Raw genomic sequence first — 18,826 nt, 5'->3', positions numbered from 1 at the left:
CACATTATAATCAAAATTCTCAACACTAAGATGATTATGAAAGGCAATTTAGAAAATGTTCTAAATATTTAACAGGAGAGCCTCAATCCAGAAAAGTGTCATGTGCAAATAAGAAGGGCTTAATTAGTGCCCTCTAATTTAAATTGCATTGATTCACACATGACTCAGGCAGAGCTAACATTATCTGAACTGCGGCCAGTAACAAACGTCTAGTACAGCGGACCCTCGACTTACAGACGGCTTGACTTACAGACTTTTTAAGTTACAGACTTCTCTGGCCGCAAAATTTAGGTTTGACTTGCAGCTGGAGAATTGACATACAGACCGGGGAAAAAATCAAAATGGAACAAAAACGGCCGGTTACGGATTAATCGGTTTTCAATGCATTGTAGGTCAATGGAGCCTTGGCCTAGAGACTTTTCAACCTGCAGCCACCATTCTAATACGGATTAATTTCTTAAGGCAAGGGTCCACTGTAAATGTTTTCAGGCAGGGAATTATTTTTAGTGTTTTCTCCTGCAATAAAATAAAATGAATGAATGAATCACATCCTTGCAAACCTTCCCAAGGTTTTCAAGGTATAAAGTATTTAGAAGTGGTTTACAATTTTTCTGTGGGCCCTCTGGAAGACTGCAGCTTGCCCAAGGCTAGACACATTAGTCCTTCTCTTGGGAGGAAAAACAAAACCAATACTCCCTGCAAACCCATACATCTCATGACAATATATTGATTGAGTTAAAACAACATTTAAATCCATATAAAATATATATTAAAGTACAATGTGAAAAATTGATTTCATTATATGGTGAATTTCACGGAAAACAAAGCTCTAATTTTTGAACTATTTGTAGACAGGTCTTCCAATAAGAAAGCTGATCTACTTGTATAGAACCATATTGCTTGATTCTATTGTTCAAAACAGAGTCTGTTATAGTCATCAATTTTCTTTTGATAATATCATACAATCATAATCCTAGATATTATCACAGATGACAGTGAAACTTTCAGATAATTTGTTCCACAGAGGGAGAATCCTCTGGGAGTGCTCTTTTGCTCAGCTCCGTTTGTAGAGTGCAACCTATGCAACTTTCTGATATTCTGGTTGTGTATTATGCCCTTTCTCATCCTCTATCTACTTAAGGTAGACTGTACCTGTTAAGGTAATTCTAACAATTTCAGCAGAACTGCTACAGAACTTTTTCTTTGAAATGTACAAAGTAGGGTATTTCAATGAAGTGAGTCAATCTTCTTTAAGAATCCAATTATTTCAGATTAATAAAGGATGCTCAACATCCAAAGGATCATGTAAGTTGTTTAATAAGCCTAATGAGACATGTTTTCCTCAAATAAGAGAATTACTATCATATGGCATACTTCTTCTGAAACTGATGGTTGTTCAAAAGCAGTTTGTGAAAAGGTCATTTGTTCATAAAAAAAACAAAAAAATACTGGACTAATGAAAGCCTCTGTTGTGAAACTAAGCAGTTCTCTGGATGCTATCCAGGAGGTATAACAATTTGGAAAGCTTAATGACAAGCCAAGCTAACTAGAGCATTTGGATTGGGACCAATGTGTGTGGGCTGTTTCGCCACTCAGAATAATTTGCTTTAAAAACAGCAATGTTATAAAGGGGGAAAGAATTAAACAGCTATTTATATACTCTCAATTGAGAATAGGCATTTATATACCATTCATTATGACTAAAGAAGTAAAATCACACATGCAAGAATTACTTAGGCTCACCCAACCTTATATGCCTGTAGAATAAAATTTAGCATCAGTAATAAATTTACAATAGAGCCTGGAATAGGAAACCATGATGTTGAATAGGCAAGCACCAAAATATATTTAATTATGTCTAAATCACATGTTTTCATTTACTAATTTACATATATAATTTGGTTTTCTCTGAAGAGTTCAGAGAGGCTCACATATAGCTTCCAGGTGTATACCATACAGGCAAGTAATAGTAAAATAACTGCTTCAGTTGTAGAACAGTTTCAAACTGGAATATATGTGTGGAACAAGACATAACCCCCCCAAAAATCTTTTTTTTTAAAATTCAGATCTGCCACCATTCCATGATCAAACAAAAGCCTTCAATGAATTGAAGGGCTCCTTTTGTCTGTGAAAGGCTTTTGATCTAGGAGAACTTTTCCTAAATCCAAACGAAGACAATCTTCACCAATTTCTTCTGTCCCCTTGCAGTGGTAGAAGTAATGATGGGGTCTGCAGAGGGGGAGAAATCACCCCTCTGTTTTCTGCCAGTAGATGTGGTTGGAGTGGAAAACTGCTCAGGGATTTTCTTGCTACAGGGACAAAACTCTGGTCGAAGCAGATATAACACTACAGCTTATAAAAAATCAATGTAATATAAGAAATATTGCAATGGCAAGCAAAATAATGACCCTGGCAATAGTAATGCTGAACATAATAATAATAATAATGTTCAGTGCATTGTGGGTCTACATTTTAGCCAGTCAATTATGTGAGATGGGATCAGAAAAATGTATGGTGTCATGATACTATAGCACACATTAAACTGCTACATGTTGACAAGAAGGGAGCAGAATATTCAATTCTTGGTAAATAGCACCAAGAAAAATTGTAAAGAAAAATATGCCAAAACTTTCTACAGAATAAATTACCATACTTCCTATATTACTAGAGTAAGTGTAGCTATTTACCTTAATCATTCAAAGGTCCTTAAAAATCTTCAATGGATCTTTATCTTGATTATTTAGTATAAAAACTTAAAAAACTACTAATGATTCCCTTGTAAGTATTACACACTAAGACAAAGAACTCCTGGAACACTGATTCCCAAGTTAGCAACAAGGTTCCCATGCACATATAGAGCTGTAAATCATGGCCACATTCATTCAAGACCTTATTTGTAAAAGGGTAAGTCAATTGTGAGCAGGATGGGTGGCAGGTCAGAGAGAGAGAATTTACCCAACTCCCAAAGGTGGAGGTTTGGGTCAAGTTCTGACACCCAGAGGGCCTGACGTTTTCCTCTCCTGATAAACTGGATAAGTTAAATCAAACATATCCAAAATAAGCACTAGAATTTAAATACAATCAATATGCATTGCTTGCAATGGAATGCGCACACGGATATATATCCAGACTGTGCATCCTAATGGATTGAATGGACTGTGAGCAGATTACTTTCTCACTCAGATAGATGTACACTTGATTCAAGTTTTTGGTTCTTGATTCAGCAAGAGAACAGTCCAATAAGGGCTATTTTTATAATTCCATAGCTGGGCTAGCATGGGGAAGATGTAACAGAGCAGAGAATGAAAGCTGAAATGTCCCTCTTTTCTGTCTTGCTTCTCTCCTTTTTCTAGCAATGGAACATGGGGAAAAATACATTTAAACAACCTAGAAGAATGGGAACAGCAAAATACACAAACTGTGATTTTTGTTTTTGCAGGTCTATGGTATATTTGCAATATATTTCTACAGGGTATAATACTTCCCGTTTAAACATGAAAACAGCTAGGTAGAAAATGGTTTGATCAGTGTGCGTTAGCTAAAGATAATCTGAACAAAAGCCTTCAAGATTCCTTGCTTAATCTGTTATACTGCACTGACTCATAACTTCTTAAAGCTCACCTAGGATTCATTATAAGGCGACGGAAGAAATAGGTCCAGGTAATATAATCCATTGCATCCTGTTTTGATGTTATAGTCCCAGCTGCAATTTCTGCATTTAAATGATCAGACAGAACGTCCAGTAAACTAAAATTAAACAAAGAAATAAATCAAAAATACACCCAATAATTTTATAAAGGTATTACATATATAAACCACTAAATTTAATTTAACAGATAAGGAATCTTAATACCTGGCTTCAGCTATAAAATCAGATTGCAGGTACAGTGGTGCGTCGCAAGACAATTTTAATTTGTTCCTTGGAAATCACTGTCTTGCGAAAACATTGTCTTGTGAAACCCAGTTCCCCATTGGAATGCATTGAAATCTATTTAATGCGTTTCAATTGGGGAAAAAAAAATCACTATCTTGCGAAAATTATCCATAGAAGACATCATCTTGCAAAACACAGTTCCTCATACCATGGGGGGGGGGAAGCAATCCCCTCACCTGCGCTGCCTTTGGAAATTCAAGGAGTCTTAGATGGCCTTCCCCCTCTTTCTCTCTCTAACAATAAAGAAAGAGGATAAAAGAAGTCAAAACAGCCCCCTGGCTCCTGACAATGGTAACTGCATTTGCCCTGATCCTTTAGCATAGACAAAAAAGAGAAAAGAATATAAAATTAGGACTTGCTGCTTTTGCAATAGGTCCTGATGAGAAGAAAAAGAGATGAAAAGAAATTTAGAAAAAAACAGGGTTAATCATAAGTGCAATTTTCCATTAACACAAATTATGCAGATGAGTTCCCCACATTTGGGGAAATCACAGAGATCAGCAGCACACCCAGAGTGCAATGGATGAGCCAACCGCTGGGAAAACCACTTTTATGACATAGTATTTTCTCTGCAAGGTATGAGTTAAAATGGCCCTTGCCTCTCCCACCCCATTCTGTCCCCTAACCCCGCAAGTCATGGTGACCCCCTGGCTGCATCTCCCACTCAGTACAGGGCTACACAGCCCCAGTCCTGCCAGAGGCCAAGAGAGCTCCTCAGTGTTTGGGGTGCCCTGCGGGACCCCCATCAGGGGATAAGTGTTCCTCCCACAATCCTCTAGTGCACAGTTATTAGTATATGCTAATACCTTATGCTAATTGTGGGTGGAACACCTAGCTACTTTATGCTAATACCTGTGCACTAGAGGATTGTGGAAGGAACACTTAGCCCCTGATGAGGGTCCCGCAGGGCACCCCAAAACACTGAGGAGCTCTCTTGGCCTCTGGCAGGACTGGGGCTGTGCAGCCCTGTACTGAGTGGGAGGTGCAACCAGGGGGTCACCATGACTTGGGGGGTTAGGGGACAGAATGGGGTAGGAGAGGCAAGGACCATTCTAACTCATACCTTGCAGGGGATATTGTTGTTGTTAAGTTGTGTCTGACTCTTTGTGATCCCATGGACCAGAGCATGCCAGCCCCTCCTATCTTCCACTGCCTCCCGGAGTTGTGTCAAATTCATCTTGGTTTCTTCACATACACTGTTCAGCCATCTCATCCTCTGTTGTCCCCTTCTCCTCTTGCTGTCACACTTTCCTAACATCATGGTCTTTTCCAAGGAGTTTTCCCTTCTCACGAGATGGCCAAAGCACTGGAGCCTCAGCTTCAGGATCTGTGCTTCCAGTGAACACTCAGGGTTGATTTCCTTAAAAATGGATAGGTTTGTTCCCCTTGCAGTCCAGGGGAGTCTCAAGAGCCTCCTCTAGCACCACAATTCAAAGGCATCAATTCTTCGGCGGTCTGCTTTCTTTATGGTCCAGCTCTCACTTCCATACACCACGACCGGAAAAACCGTAGCTTTGACTATTTGGACTTTTGTTGGCAAGGTGATGTCTCTGCTTTTTAAGATGCTGTCAAGGTTTGTCATTGCATTCCTCCCAAGAAGCAGGCATCTTTTAATTTCGTGACTGTTGCCACCATCTGCAGTGATCACGGAGCCCAAGAAAGTAAAATCTGTCACTGCCTCCATATCTTCCCCTTCTTTTTCCCAGGAGGTGATGGCATCAGTGGCCATGATCTTAGTTTTTTTGATGTTGAGTTTTAGACTGTTTTTTGCACTCTCCTCTTTCACCCTCATTACAAGGTTCTTTAGTTCCTTCTCACTTTCTGCCTTCATAGTGGTATCATCTGCATATCGGAGGTTGTTGATATTTCTTCCGGCAATCTTAATTCCGGTTTGGGATTCCTCCCGTCCAGCCTTCCGCATGATGTATTCTGCATATAAGTTAAATAAGCTGGGGGACAATATACAGCCTTGTGGTACTCCTTTCCCAATTTTGAACCAATCAGTTGTTCCATATCCAGTTCTAACTGTTGCTTCCTGTCCCACATATAAGTTTCTCAGGAGATAGATAAGGTGGTCAGGCACTCCCATTTCTTTAAGGACTTGCCATAGTTTGATGTGGTCCACACAGTCAAAGGCTTTTGCATAGTCAATGAAGCAGAAGTAGATGTTTTTCTGGAACTCTCTGGCTTTCTCCAAAATCCAGCGCATGTTAGCAATTTGGTCTCTAGTTCTCTGCCTCTTCGGAATCCAGCTTGTACTTCTGGGAGTTCTCGCTCCACATACTGCCGAAGCCTACCTTGTAGGATTTTGAGCATAACCTTGCTAGCGTGTGAAATGAGTGCAATTGTACGGTAGTTGGAGCATTCTTTGGCGCTGCCCTTCTTTGGGATTGGGATGTAGACTGATCTTTTCAAATCCTCTGGCCACTGTTGAGTTTTCCAAACTTGCTGGCATATTGAATGTAGCACCTTAACAGCATCATCTTTAAAGATTTTAAATAGGGGAAGTACCATGTCATAAAAGTGGTTTTCCCAGGGGAGGATCATCCATTGGACTTTGGGTGTGCTGCTGATCCCTGTGATTTCCCCAAATGTGGGGAACTCATCTGCATAATTTATGTTAATGGGGGGATTGCATTTATGATTTCCCTGTTTTTTAATTTTTTTACAATCTCTTTACCTTTTGGTTCCTTGCTATTTTCACTATTCTCTATCATTTAAATTTGCAACCATAGCCCCTTTGGCAATGCTTTGCAAGATGGTTTTCCCCCCCAATTAGAACACATTAATTACATAAGATCTACTTTTTTATCCCCAAAAAGTAGGTCTTATGTAATTAATGTGTTCCAATGGGGGGAAAACTGTCTTGCGAAATAGGTTTTTGGGGGAAAAACTGTCTTGCGAGGCAAGGACCTCAACATTGTCCAGCGAAGAATGCCCATAGGAACAATCGTTTTGGGAAGCATAACATTGCTCAAAAAAAGTCATTGTCTAGCAAATTCATCGTCTTGCAAGGCACCACTGTACTATGATTGACTCAATGGTCACATAACATTTTAAATGGGGAATGGTCATGACACTGCTCGTGTTATCAGCCATCCATCTGAGAGATAAGCTGTATCTTGGCTAAAAAATGATGCTAGGGGCTACGCTGAAAACTGAGGCCACCAGAAACTCGCACACTCTTAAAGGAGGAGGTTGATTGTAAACAAGGTTGTTTTGCTGCTACTATTCATTCTATTTCTCCTATGTGTATTTCTCTGTGTTTATGTGGCCAGATCTTGCTGCAGATGTAATACACACATTTTAGCCATATAACTGATACAAAACAAATTCTCTTCAAGGTAAAATATTTTAGTAAGATAACATGAGAAGCCAGCATACAGGATTACCAGGAGCCAGAAAGATGAACTATAACTGGACTATATAAAGACAACACAATGATCAGTTTGCAAATCTAGGGAACAGACTGCATATACGGAGTTGAGTTCTCTATAAGAGTTGTCTTGCGTTTTACCTTGATTCTACTGGGAAAGGTTCATAAAGAAATTTTTTGTAGAAGTCTTTCTTGATATCATGAACTAGTATCACTGCTTTGCCTTGATCGTCAAACTGAGGCCTACCGGCACGCCCCATCATCTGAAGCACATCTATAAAAATCAATTGATAATTATTTCAGATACAGCACACCTTCACTATTTACATTGTATAGCTAATGACAGCATTTAAAGACCTTTAAAATGAACTTTTTATCCCCATATAGTGGGGATTTGTTAGGAGAAGCATGAACATATATGAAATTATGTCACAGTTTTGCCACTTGAGGTATTTTTAACTTAAGACACCAGATTTTGCGAACTTAAATATGTAAAAAATGCACTCCCATCACTGAACTGCAGGTTTTCCACAGCATGAGCTATGCCAATAGAGCTCACTCCTATATTCATTTCAATGGTATCAAAACATCTGTTCTGTGAAATGTATCATTTTAAAATAATATATTTCTGCATTCCAATTTGATTCCAATGTTACTGAATTTCTTTTTAAAGGAAGGAAAGTAAAAATGTTTACTGACGATGTTTTGAAACAATGTATTAGGTAAAAAAATTTAATCAGTATCAGATTCTTATTGATGTAAAAACACTTTATTGGACAATAATAATCTTAGAACTGCAGAGCTGAAGTGAATCTATGGATCATAGAGTCCAGCTGCTGTCATGTAGGCACAGTGGGGAATCAACTCCCAACCTCTGGCTCCACAGCCAAATACCTAAACCACTGAGCTACCCAGCAGTCATAATGGAACAACTTTTCAAAAAGCGATTAGGAGCTATGAGTTAATATCACTGAACAGAAGATATGAAAATTCTGAATCAGCTTTGTTCCATTTCATGTCTTAATACACTCAATACATGATTTTCAAGGTACAGTGGTGCCTCACTTAGCAATATTAATCCGTTCCTGAAAAACATCGCTAAGTGATTTAATCGCTAAACGATATGAAAAAGCCCATAGGAACGTATTAAAATGCGTTTAATATGTTCCTATGGGCTAAAAACTTACCTTAAAGTGAAACTCCTCCATAGCGGTGGCCATTTTGGGTGCCTCTAAAGCGAGGCAAAACAGCGGCGGCCATTTTGTTTTTTGCGGCGGCCATTTTGGAACCGCCGATCAGCTGTTTTAAAAAGTTCGCTTTGCCATGATCGCTTCCCCGCGATCATCGCAAAGCGAATTTTAGCCATAGGGGACATTGCTAAGCGATCGCTCCAGCAATGGCCAAAAGTCCATCGCAAAGCGATTTCATCAGTCAACAGAGTGATCGTTAAACGAGGCACCACTGTAATGTATAACGTATATCAGTCAAACATATCTCTGGGTTTTGACAATACCTGTAATTGGATAATCAACGTAGCGCCTTGTCTTGCCATCATAAAATTCAGTCCCTTTAACAATTACTAAATGTGCAGGAAAATTGACACCCCAGGCTAATGTGCTAGTGGCAATAAGAACCTAAAATGAAGGGGGAAAGTGTGAAATTAGCACAGCTTTGAAAAGTGATTTTTCCCCCAGCAGCATATTGCAGCATTGTTATTACAGACAAAAAGAGCATACTTGGATCTTGCAATTTACAAATAATTCTTCAACTGTTTTTCTGTCTCGTTCATGAAGGCCAGCGTGGTGGATGCCTATTCCAAAGGCAAGAGTCAATTTGAGGTTAGACTCTCTGATTGTTCCTATGATGACATTCATCTGTAACAAGGAATAGTATAAAAAAGGATTTAACTATCTTGCAGAATATTATTAGTAACAAGACTGTTCACTGAAAAAAAATCAACGTGCTACATGTTGCTTGTTTAAACTAAGGGAAAGAGCTGTCGATTCACTAAGAAATGCAAGCAAGCAAATTACAAAGTAAGAAAAGGTAAAACAGTAGAATTCAATATAAATGCTGAAAAGTTAAAAAAAAAAAGCACTAGTTTTCCAGTAGTGATTTTGGGCTTTTAAAGATTCCCCACCCCACTACAAGTTTTCCAAAAGTTTCTGCAGGGCAAAAAGGAGCCTTCTGGCACCCTTGGTATTTAAAATGGTGGGAAAGGAAGCTTTTAATTAGTTAAATGTTTAATTAAATGTTTCTGTGACTGACAAGGGATACACTGAGTGAAAAGTTATGCAACAGGATTTTGCCCATGTTCAGACAATCAATAATTGCAGACTACGGACCTGATAATGAGGTGCTGCAGCTATAGAAAGTGAATTACATGATGAAAAATGGCTATTTTGGTCAATGTTTCTTTTTAGTTTTTACACACATGCCAACAAATACAAGTACACACATATTATTAGAAACTTCTCAACAAATCATAAAAATCACTAAAATGCAACAAAGTATATCTTTCATAACACAAATAATCATATCTACTTGTGATATTTACTAATGGTGGAAAAATGGTTTATTAAAAAACTCAAAAAAGTATTGTTGATTTACGTAATCCACGGGAAGCTTCTATATCTGCCCTCAGGACAAAGACGGATGTTGCTATGCAGTGCTTTTGACAGTGATATAAATTAGACTGGAAAAATGAAAGCTTGCTTTGTACACTCGAGTAGATGTCGGACACATGAAAAAGCAATATATTTATAGAGTCCAAGTGGATGGGTAAAACAAAAATGGCCAAAGGAAAGGAATTAAGGCAACAAAGCAATTTTTAAAATAAAAGATCTGATCAAGGCTAAGAAAAATTACCTTTTCCCCAGTGAATGTCCCTATTGCAGAAAAAAAGTAAAAAATTCCAAAATTTAAAATATATTTAAAATATATGATGGCATTATCTCATATGGCATATGCCAAGGGAGCCCCCCCCCCTTTGGTGGAAAACAGGTGAAATGTATATGGGATTGATGAGAAGGAGGATAATGCTTGGAAACTTTCTCACTGGTCTGGGAAGTATTGTAAGTTATGTAAGAGTTAATATAGCAATGAGTTAAAACACTTCAGTTTTCAAGCAATTTTTAAAACAAGAAACAAATCATAATTAAGATAACTGTTAAAAAATACAAGAACCTGTTGTGTGAATAAAGCATATAGTTATTCACTGGAGCCAAGCAGTAGCAATGATATTAAGAAGTCCAGGTATACATACTGCACTTCTTAATTACATTTATCATCAGCTCACACTGCAAGACCTCTGGCAGCACAGCTACACTAGTATTTAAAATATCTATTTTAGCATTAGCTTTCATAGACAGCACTCTACTTTTTCAGATGTGCCGAGTCTAGCATTCAAACCATAGATGTCTATCATTTAAGGAAGAGCATTGGTGTCTCTAAAAGCTCGTGTTAAAATCAGTCTGTTACTGTTAAAGATAGAACAAAACCTTGCTTCCTTTAGTTTCTGTTAGGCATACTTAAACCAAAGCATCACAGCTAACTCTGAAAAATGCAAAATTGTTTCCTTCTTTATTCTGGACAACCAGCTTTGTAATAATATTGATCATTCATTTTGTTATCATATCGTAACACAACACATCTCCTCTTCTCCATTACACTGACATTTATTTATTCAAAAGACATTCCTAGTGTTTGCTGTGCTGTAAGTGTTATCCACACCCCGATCTGTCTCCTGCCCTGTATAGCAGTGTCCTGTGGTGCTGTTAGTAATACCTGCAAAGTTGTGTAATTTAACACAGTAAAACGAAAGGACCCTTAGCAGGAGTGCTGGCATATACACCACTGGCGTGTCATTCTAGCAGCAGGGGATCTTAGTCATTTCTAGCAGACCCCACTTACTTTCACATAAATCAGTACAAAAAACCAAAGCCAAAACAAATGTATTTTTTCCACAGGCACATTTTAGGACTTCAGACCACTAATAATTTTATTTTGCAGACAGTTCTTTAAGTTGTCAGTTTTTGAATGATTATTGTATTTGCCTAATAAAATAAGAGAAAACTATATCACAAGGGTGACCGACAGACCAACTCTGTCATGATAACTCTACTAAAATCTACGAGACAGCTAAGATGTGCAGTACCCACCAATTATATGAGGTGCTATTTAGGCTGCAATCCTAAACTCCATTAAACTCACTCATTAAATTTACTTAGAACTTACTTAGACATGTATATGAGCGTGGAGTTAATTATTTTCCTAATCTTACTTAAACACGAGTGTCAAAGGAAAATCTGTCAAAACAATGCATACAAATGCAGGGGAAAAGTGAAACCAATGGGGAGGATATATCAGGAGTCTCCTACTAACTCTCCTCAGACTGAAGAAGCTACTTGGATGAGTAGCAAAATGTTTCAACCTAATAAGAAAGAAGTTCCAGTTGCCATGACTCAAGTTCTATATAACCTCACCTGGATAACTGAGAATCTTCACAGGTATAGTGTATATGAATATTGTGCTCTGTGCCAGCTTTTTCAAAAGCATAAGTACATGTTGCGATGAAGGGGCCCTTTGAATTTTCTTGATGCATTTGTGTTATTTGAAAAAAAAGCTAGATAAGCACCAGTTGCTTAGCAGGCTAAAATTTGTAAGTTCACTAAAGTGGGCTGACTGTAATAGTAATGTCAAAGTTATAGAAGATTTGGCCCATCTTAAATGAAATTATATCAAAGAATTAAAAATTGACATAATACACTGATTTGTTTAAAACAGCTGAAAAATCACTGGCTTGCCTGCATGATGAATATGCCATTTCATTGCTGTCTTTGAAAACTAAGATACCTTTTGAAAGATAACATTTATACTTTAAAAACTGTTGCAAGAGGCAGGAATAAAATATCAACAGCAAGAGTTTTCTTCAACTAATAACTAAAAAAAATTGACCAATTTAATATAAACAAGGTGGGTTATATATATTTTTTTAAAAAACGTACCTAAAAAGCTTTGTTAGGAAGACAGAATTCCATTTAAGTAGATACATTACCCAGGGTCTGAAATTCATTCCAGCCAGGGTATAATTCAGCAAGTTGATGACAACGCTGGCTCCAAAAGAAAGGAGGAGACCAGATTGGACAAGAATGAGCTAACAGATTGTGCAGCCCAATTCTGTCCCTTTGAGTGTGATATATTGTTTCAAGATGCTAACCCCCCCATAGTTTCTCAAAGCATATCTGCCGCCCTGGTTTTCCCATTTTCACAGAATCCTCATTATTAGTACTCTGTACCCTTTTCAAAGCACATCAGACTCAGACCATATGCCACTGCATAACACTTATCGATTGTCTGAAATGGCTGGTAAAGAAAGATGGGCTGAACAAAAGAATCAGGGAAGTTATGAAGTCTTAAAACAAAACATAATTACACACTTCACATCTGGCACAGATGTTATGTGAAGTTAAAGTACTGCTGTGTTAAGGTAAAATGGTGTTTTTAATGACAGCACACAACCCTGGAGAAGGATAATGTACTGAAAATCCTGAGAAAGATTCTGTCCTCCCTCTCTCTACACATGTACAGGCATAGTTCTTGCTGTACTGCATTGTAAGGAAGCCCTAAGCACCAAAGCTCAACAGAGCACAATGAACACAGACATGCACTGAAATCTCCATTCAGCCGTGAAACTTATTGGGTTGCTTTTAATCTATGTTTAGTTAAAGGTAAAGGTTCCCCTTGACATTTAGTCCAGTCGTGTCTGACTCTAGGGCGAGTTGCTCATCCCTGTTCCCAAGGCATAGAGCCAGTGTTTGGCCGAAGACAGTTTCCATAGTCACGTGGCCAGCGAGACTAGACACGGAACACGATTACCTTCCCATTGAGGAGGTACCTATTTATCTACTCACATTTTTACATGCTTTTGAACTGCTAGGTTGCCAGGAAGTCTATGTTTAGCTGATTTCAAATGGTTGTTGTCAGGACTAAAAATGATATCATAACTATATGTGGAATGACTGCCTAGAGCAATCTTGAGCAAAACCAGGACAAATATAAAAGAAAGAAAAACCAATAAATAAATGCCAAATTCTTTTTAAAAAAATTATTGAAAAAAATAATTAGCTGTAAAGAATAAAATTAAAATTAAACATGCAACATGTGTGCTATGAGTACTTAAGAGATTTGTTCTTGTGTTGTTTAGATTACTTTAAAAGAGAAGCCAAAGAAAAGCTGCCATATTAATTGAAGTGTATACATAAGCTGAAATAAAGAAATAAAGAGAAAGGACAGGTTGCTTTCTGGTTCTTCAGTCATCTAAGAATCCACAAATTGGGGACTTGTACCTGCGCAAAGCCTGAGGGCCTGAAACTTTATGCAGTAGCACTGGAAGGGTTCAACCATCTAGCGGCATGACATACGTCTGTGCTCAAAGTGGTGAAGAGACAAAAAGTCTCTTACAATTGAAAGGAGAGGAAGTATGAAAGTATCTTTTGAGACACTCCATAACGTCGAGTCATTGCTCGCAAATAAACAGATACATATTTCACTGTTTTCAATCACCTTGTTTTTGGAAGCCCCTACAGCTTTTCCTTGAATGGACTCAATGGCCTTCACTTAAGTGAAACAGGCACTTGGGGAGTTTCCATTGGGAATGGCCTTAGAAACCCTAAAATGATATTGATGATGCAAGAAGCTGGGTAATGCCAAATAGCAATGGATGATGATAACTGAGGTTTATTACACACTTGCACACACAAACACGCAAACATTTTTTGTGACTGCAGAGTAGGAGCTGATGATACAGATCTATTTCCCCCCTTAATAATTAATATAAATTATTTCATTATACTTATTTTAGTTATTGATTGGTCTCATTTATATTCTCCTTTCTTCCAGTGAACTCATGGCAGTGTGCATGGTTCTCCTCCCCAACCCCTTCCAATTTTTCTTCACAACAACCATGTGATAGACATTAGCCTAAGAGACCGTGATTGGCCCATGGCCACCCTGTGAATTTCAGATCTCCCCAGCCCTCGACAACAGACTGACTGCTACTCCATATTAGTTTTGAAACTTCTGGGGGTGGGGTGGGGACAAATTTTAAGAAATGCGCTAAAGCACAGCTTTCATTCAAATAAACAAACAAATAAAAACCTTTACAGTATGTCACAAGATATTAAAATCATACTATTTTTGCTATCTTATGTTTCACATTGATACTACTAGGTTTTTGATGTCATTGTTGAAAAGCAGAAAATTCCTTATAGAGCCTTTTTGATACTAGATAGAGTATAAATTCAAGATAGAATGTTATTTTCTTCTATTTTTATATGTAAACAGAAAGCATTTTCCTCTCTATAAAGGTATACACATTTTATTTCACACATTCTCAAGTTTACATGTGGTTTCCTGTTCAGAAGCCATAAAGGACACCATTCAACATGTGGAGTAATCTTCTCAATGACCTCAACAGGAACTGGACAAAGCCTCTATGAAGTGTTGTGTGTGTTCTGTGCTGTCAAGATGGGACTGACTTAAAGCAACCCTAATACGGTTTTCAAGGTAAGTGAGGCATTTTAGGAGTGGTTATACCAGTTCCACTTCCTCAGTGAGTTTCCATAACTGATTCAAATCCTGTTCTCCAGAATCCTAGTCCATCACTCTGTCCTCTACATCAGGGGTCCACAACCTCTGGTCCGTGAGCCAGTAGTGGTCCGTGGTCTAGGCAAGACTGGGCCACGGACACAGATCACCTGCCCCCGCAAGCACGCCCCATGCATGCGTGTGAGCACAACGTCCCCGCGAGCATAACACGCCCCCGCCAACCAGTCTGCAGTTGGGAAAAGGTTGGGGACCACTGCTCTATACCACACTGAGAACACTGTGAAGTGTTGCTAAACATCAAATCCCACAAAATATGAATTTGATACATTGCAAATTTTACATCTGGCACAGTAATATAGCTTCTATTTTAAACAGTGTATTTTCTGAATAAATACTACTATATTAGGCCTGAGTTTGTGGCTTCCTATGTGTGATTTAGGAGTTGCACATACCCTACATCAGGGGTCTCAAACTCAATTTACCTGGGGGCCGCTGGAGGCAGAATCTGGATGAGGCTGAACTGCATCAGATTTTCCGCCAAGCAGAGCAAGAGCCCGAGAAGAGCCAGTGAATCAGGCAAGGCTTTTTTTGATTCTTGACAGCAGAGGACACATGGGCACTTCAGGGGGGGCAGGCAAGGCGGGGGCCACAAACTATCATCTGGCGGGCCGCAAATGGCCCCCGGGCCACATGTTTGAGACCCCTGCCCTACATTGTGGTGGGGGAAAGTATTTGGACTGTAACACCCATCATTCTTAGATACAACTTAATAGGGTTTGTTTGTATAAATGATCTACCTCTGCTCTCCATGAGTCTCCTTAATTATGGTTCATTTACACTGATCTGTCAAAATGAACTAAACCTTGTGATTAAAGACAACAGAAGCACATCAGAATTGTGTAACTATGCAAATGTATAACTCTGGGAGGCAAACTGCCTAGAGTTAAGAAATCTCAACAGACAGTCTATGGAGAGTTTTCAACTTGAGGCAATTTGACTTCAAATATTACACCCTTTGCACAGCACTGCAACAGGATTTCCACCAATACATGTAACACATTTGCCACCCCTGATGAGATCTTGCCACACATCATTCTGCAAGAAATATATCAAATGAATACTTTGTTCTAAAAAGGAACCTGAATTTACAAAGCTATGTCCTACCCCCCAAGAGGTACAAACTATTTGCCTTTGCACATCTACATGTGCAAACATACTTCTAGTTACTTAAAAAAAAAATAAACACCAATGTGCTTGAAGCTTCCGACCTGAGTTACAAAACACATTTAAGCAGTGAGGTTGTCTGCTTCTAAAGGGATGGATTTTATTCCTGTTAAGTTACAATAAGGATTGAATTTACTAGCACCTCTTGTTGTTCTTATGTGCTGTTAAGTCAGAATTAACTGACAGTGATCACAAGACTCTTTCAAGGTAAGTGAGATATGTAAGGTGTGGCCTTACCAGTTCCAGCTCCCCTTCCCCCAGCAAGCTTCCATGGCTGGACAGGGATTTAAACCCAGCTTTCCTGAGTTCTAGTCCATCACTCTGTCCACTATATCATGGGTCCCCATTCCACGGTCCACGGCCTGCTGCCGGTCTGTGACCTTTGCAAGGCTGGGCCACCCCACCCCACCCCCTGGCATGCTCTCCCCCCTGCACGCACGGCCCGCCCACCCACCCGTGCACAAGCACACCCTGCCCACCAGTGAGTGCACCACACCCGTCTGCGCATGCGTGCGAGTGCATCCCGGCCACCCATGAGCACACCATGCTCACCCCGGCATGTGCACAAGTGCATCCCACTCACCCGTGAGATCGTCATGCCTACCGCATGAGCATGCCATGCCCACCCACAAGCAGGGGGTTGCCTTGCTCCCTGTGCATGGACCCGGTCACCCCCCCCCCATCGCTCCATGGTTCAGAAAAGGTTGGGGACCACTGCACTATACCACACTGGGAATTTAACTTTCACCTTAGCTATTACAAAAAAAGGAAGTAATAGTGTGTCTTCATTTCTCAAAATAAATTTGGATAATTCAGGGTATTTTCTGCTCATGCTGAGCATACAGTAGAACTGCTTTACTGATCTGCAGTTCAAAATCAAATGTTTTCTTCATGAGTTCTGCACTAGGGAGAACCCAATCACTCTTTCTGTATGCCACACTACAGTCCCTGTGTGGCTTTGGGCAAACTGCACAGAGAGACCCAGGGCACCCCCAGAAGAAGGGAATGCTAAACTACTTCTGAATACTCTCTGCCTAGAAAACCCTGAAAAGGGTTGTCATATGTCAGAATTGACTTAATGGAACATGATTATTATAGTTCATGCATTGAACTGTACTGGATTCAGTGGAACTCACTTCAGTGCATGACACAACCTACCAAAACAGTTTCTCCTGCAAGAATGTGCTAAAACGCTAAGTACCTACATCACCTGCAGTGCTGCCTTGACAATCCATCATCACTTGAAGTCTCTTATCATACTGAATGGTATACTCCACATTTTACTTGGATAGTTTACTGCTGTTTGTTAATTTAATAGGATTAAACATGCAATACCACAGCACTTTTTTGTCAGTGGCAGCATGAGCCACAACAAGGAAAGGAGGGACTAACCCTGTTTATGTAAATAACTTGTATTTTGCATTTTAAATGTTGCAATTTTAAAATGCGTATTTTGCATTTAAAAAACTGTATTTTGTGTAAATGCAAAATACATTTTTGTGTAAACCCCCCCCCCCCCCAGGATCACCTTCATTTAGAAAAAGAACGAAATAAGCACAGATTTACATCCCATCTTATATTATACAAGACTCTCAGAAAGAAGGGGGGGCCGAACATTACTGCTCATCTCCACTTTCTAGAATATATCCCCCTCTCCTGCCAAACAGAATTAAAAATGTTTGCCTTTGGGATTGGGAAGTTTAACTCCTGTAGCATTATCACCACAGTGTGGAAAGGGTGAGAGAAGGCAGGAGAGGCCCCTTCTCCTTCCTTTCTTCCTGATTTCAACAAAGTATGGACATTGGGACTCCAGTTCTGGCTTCCTGGATAGAGGTCCTAAACAGGAACATTTTTTGACATGGAATGAGGTCACATGGCAGCTTTTTGTTGCAAGTTACATGGATATTAGAACCTAGAATTTAAGCTTTCATAATTTCTTGTTCACAAGATCCTAGAACATGCCTCCTGAATAACAGTGGTTTTTATTCTTCAAAGAAGCCACATGAAAACTAGGTCAGTGTGAAGGAGGCATATCTAAATAAATTTTCCCCCACCTGAGTGTTCATGAAATAACTAATAAGGACAACAGTGCCCTTTAACATAACTCTGGCAACCTCAAGGATATTGCTCCACGGTCACAGACAGATTTTAGGATCTTGGTGCTGACAGCTATGTCCTCGCAGACCTGTGTGCAGCGCTGTAGTTTACTAGGAACCTGAACCAGGCTGACAGTCACGAAAGCTATGTATTATACAACAGGCAGTACTATAGCCTTTATGTTCTGCTTGTGGCCTTCCCACAAGCAGCTAGTTGGCTACTGTATGAAAATAATGCTGAACACGGCAGGCCTTTTGATATTCTTACAGCCTACGCCCTCCTCCCTCAGCCTCTTCTTCCTAGAATGCAATTTCTCCTCTTCTTGCCCTCTTTCCTTCAACCTTTAAACTCTGGTTCCAATTCATTCATTCATTCATTCATTCGTTCGTTCATTCATTCATTCATTCGTTTTTTTGTTTTGTTTTGTTTTGATTTGATTTATATCCTGCTCATCTGGTCATACGACCACTCTGAGCGGCTTCCAACCCCTTCTAAAGGCAGAAGTCCGGTTAGCTTTAAAGATAGTTAAAACAGTTGTTCATGTAGTGCTTATCTTTGGTTAAGGTTCACTGACAAGGGTAAAGTAA

At 39.3% G+C, this 18,826-nt stretch overlaps 1 protein-coding gene and 2 non-coding genes across 4 annotated transcripts in view; 1 reads left to right on the top strand and 2 right to left on the bottom strand.

Moving 5' to 3' along the window:
- The window catches only part of ASCC3 (activating signal cointegrator 1 complex subunit 3), a 246,412-nt gene that overhangs the window by 58,642 nt on the left and 168,944 nt on the right, over nucleotides 1–18,826 (bottom strand). For both annotated transcript variants that reach the window (XM_072998402.2, XM_072998405.2), the window contains exons 31-34: nucleotides 9,047–9,184; nucleotides 8,824–8,944; nucleotides 7,452–7,584; nucleotides 3,622–3,747 (exon numbers count right to left, since the gene is read on the bottom strand). In XM_072998402.2, the coding sequence (XP_072854503.2) occupies nucleotides 3,622–3,747; nucleotides 7,452–7,584; nucleotides 8,824–8,944; nucleotides 9,047–9,184 (518 nt within the window). The remainder of the gene's footprint in view (nucleotides 1–3,621; nucleotides 3,748–7,451; nucleotides 7,585–8,823; nucleotides 8,945–9,046; nucleotides 9,185–18,826) is intronic.
- Nucleotides 4,353–4,518, bottom strand: LOC140703492 (U1 spliceosomal RNA). The gene has a single exon (XR_012082857.2). It is a non-coding gene; the product is annotated as a U1 spliceosomal RNA (small nuclear RNA).
- Nucleotides 6,424–6,587, top strand: LOC140703500 (U1 spliceosomal RNA). The gene has a single exon (XR_012082861.1). It is a non-coding gene; the product is annotated as a U1 spliceosomal RNA (small nuclear RNA).

This window comes from Pogona vitticeps, chromosome 1 (genome assembly GCF_051106095.1).
Source record: "Pogona vitticeps strain Pit_001003342236 chromosome 1, PviZW2.1, whole genome shotgun sequence".
Taxonomy (NCBI): domain Eukaryota; kingdom Metazoa; phylum Chordata; class Lepidosauria; order Squamata; family Agamidae; genus Pogona; species Pogona vitticeps.
The sequence above is the reverse complement of the archived record's forward strand: the minus strand, read 5'-3'. Positions and strand labels throughout refer to the sequence as shown.